Genomic DNA, 1,297 nt, shown 5'->3' on the forward strand with positions numbered 1-1,297 from the left:
GCCAGCGCGCCGAGGCGCGCCGCACCTACGCGCCCGCCGTCTCGGCCGACGACGCGGCCTCTTACGCGCTCCTGCGGCCCGCGGCCGCGCGCCTCGTCGACATGCTGGACGGGGTGCTGCTCCGCCTGCACGACGCCCGCATGCGCATGACGCACGGCGGCGCGTCCTCGGACGAGGACTCGTCGGCCGCCTCGGGCGAAGAGAGCAGCGGTGGCGGCGGGTCGCGGTCGGGCGGCGAGGCTAGCAGCCAGGGCGGCAAGAAGGGCAAGCGCCGCAAGAGGGGCCGGCCGAGGAGCGGGATCCCCGTCATGCCCGTCGAGCCCGTGCCCGAGTTCGGCCCCGAGGGCAAGAGGCGCCCCGGCCGCCCGCGCAAGCCGCCGGGGCTGCCGCTGCCCGGCGAGAGCGAGCGCGACATGATGATCAGGGTCGCCCGGGAGATGCACCGGCGCCTTCCCGTACCCTCGTCGTCCGACGAAGGAAAGGATGATGACGGCGACGACGAGGGTGACGATGATGACGATGGAGGCGCTGAAGGCGAGAAGAAGAAATCGGCCAAAAGATCGAAGACGCCCATCCCGCAACTGGAGGGGGAGACGGACTACGAGTACAGGCTGCGCGTCGCTAGAGCAAGGCATCTCAAGCGACCCCGTCCCGTCCCTGCCAAGGAGGAGCCGCCTCTCCACGACGCCATGGACGTCGACGGAAGCCCGGGCGGCACGGGCGAGCGACCCGGCGGCGGCGTCCAACAAGGAACACAAGGGCACAAAACACAAGGGCCGGACAGCGGCACGCAAAGGAGGACGCAGACCAGCGAGAAGGCCATGGCGCGCTGGCCGCTGCGCGACTGGGGCGACGTGGTGGGCGCTGCGGCCCTGGCCGGCTTCCCGCCCTCGGCCGTGGCGCGCGCCGCGCAGCGGTGCGCCAGCCTGTTTGGCCAGTCCATGGACATGCACACCGTCGTCGAGGTGCCCGCCGCCGCTGGGACGAAGCGGCAGCGCACAAAAAGAGACGGCGACAGCGGCGGTGGCGTCGGCGACGACGGCTTCCGCACCGCAACCTACCGCCCCGGCGCCGCGCTGTCTGACACCTCCCTCTCGTCCGGCTCCGACGCCGCCAGCGACCGGGCCGGGGCCGCGCCAGCAGCCGCGTCCGCATGAAGCGTCTGCACGAGCTGAGCCGGGCTTCGAGCGCCGCGCCGCAGTCGTCCGACGACGACGACGATGCGCAGGAGCAGCTGCCACGCGGCAGGCGGGCCAGCAGCAGCAGCCAGCCGGCGGCGGCGACGACGACGACGACG

General features: G+C 73.1%; 1 protein-coding gene across 1 annotated transcript; it reads left to right on the top strand.

The window, feature by feature from the left end:
- GGTG_14389 (hypothetical protein) lies at nucleotides 1–1,297 on the top strand (the record flags this gene model as incomplete). Its single annotated transcript, XM_009232316.1, has 1 exon — nucleotides 1–1,297. A coding segment is annotated over one exon (1,157 nt), but the record flags the coding sequence as incomplete, so codon positions are not given.

Source organism: Gaeumannomyces tritici (genome assembly GCF_000145635.1).
Source record: "Gaeumannomyces tritici R3-111a-1 unplaced genomic scaffold supercont2.355, whole genome shotgun sequence".
Taxonomy (NCBI): domain Eukaryota; kingdom Fungi; phylum Ascomycota; class Sordariomycetes; order Magnaporthales; family Magnaporthaceae; genus Gaeumannomyces; species Gaeumannomyces tritici.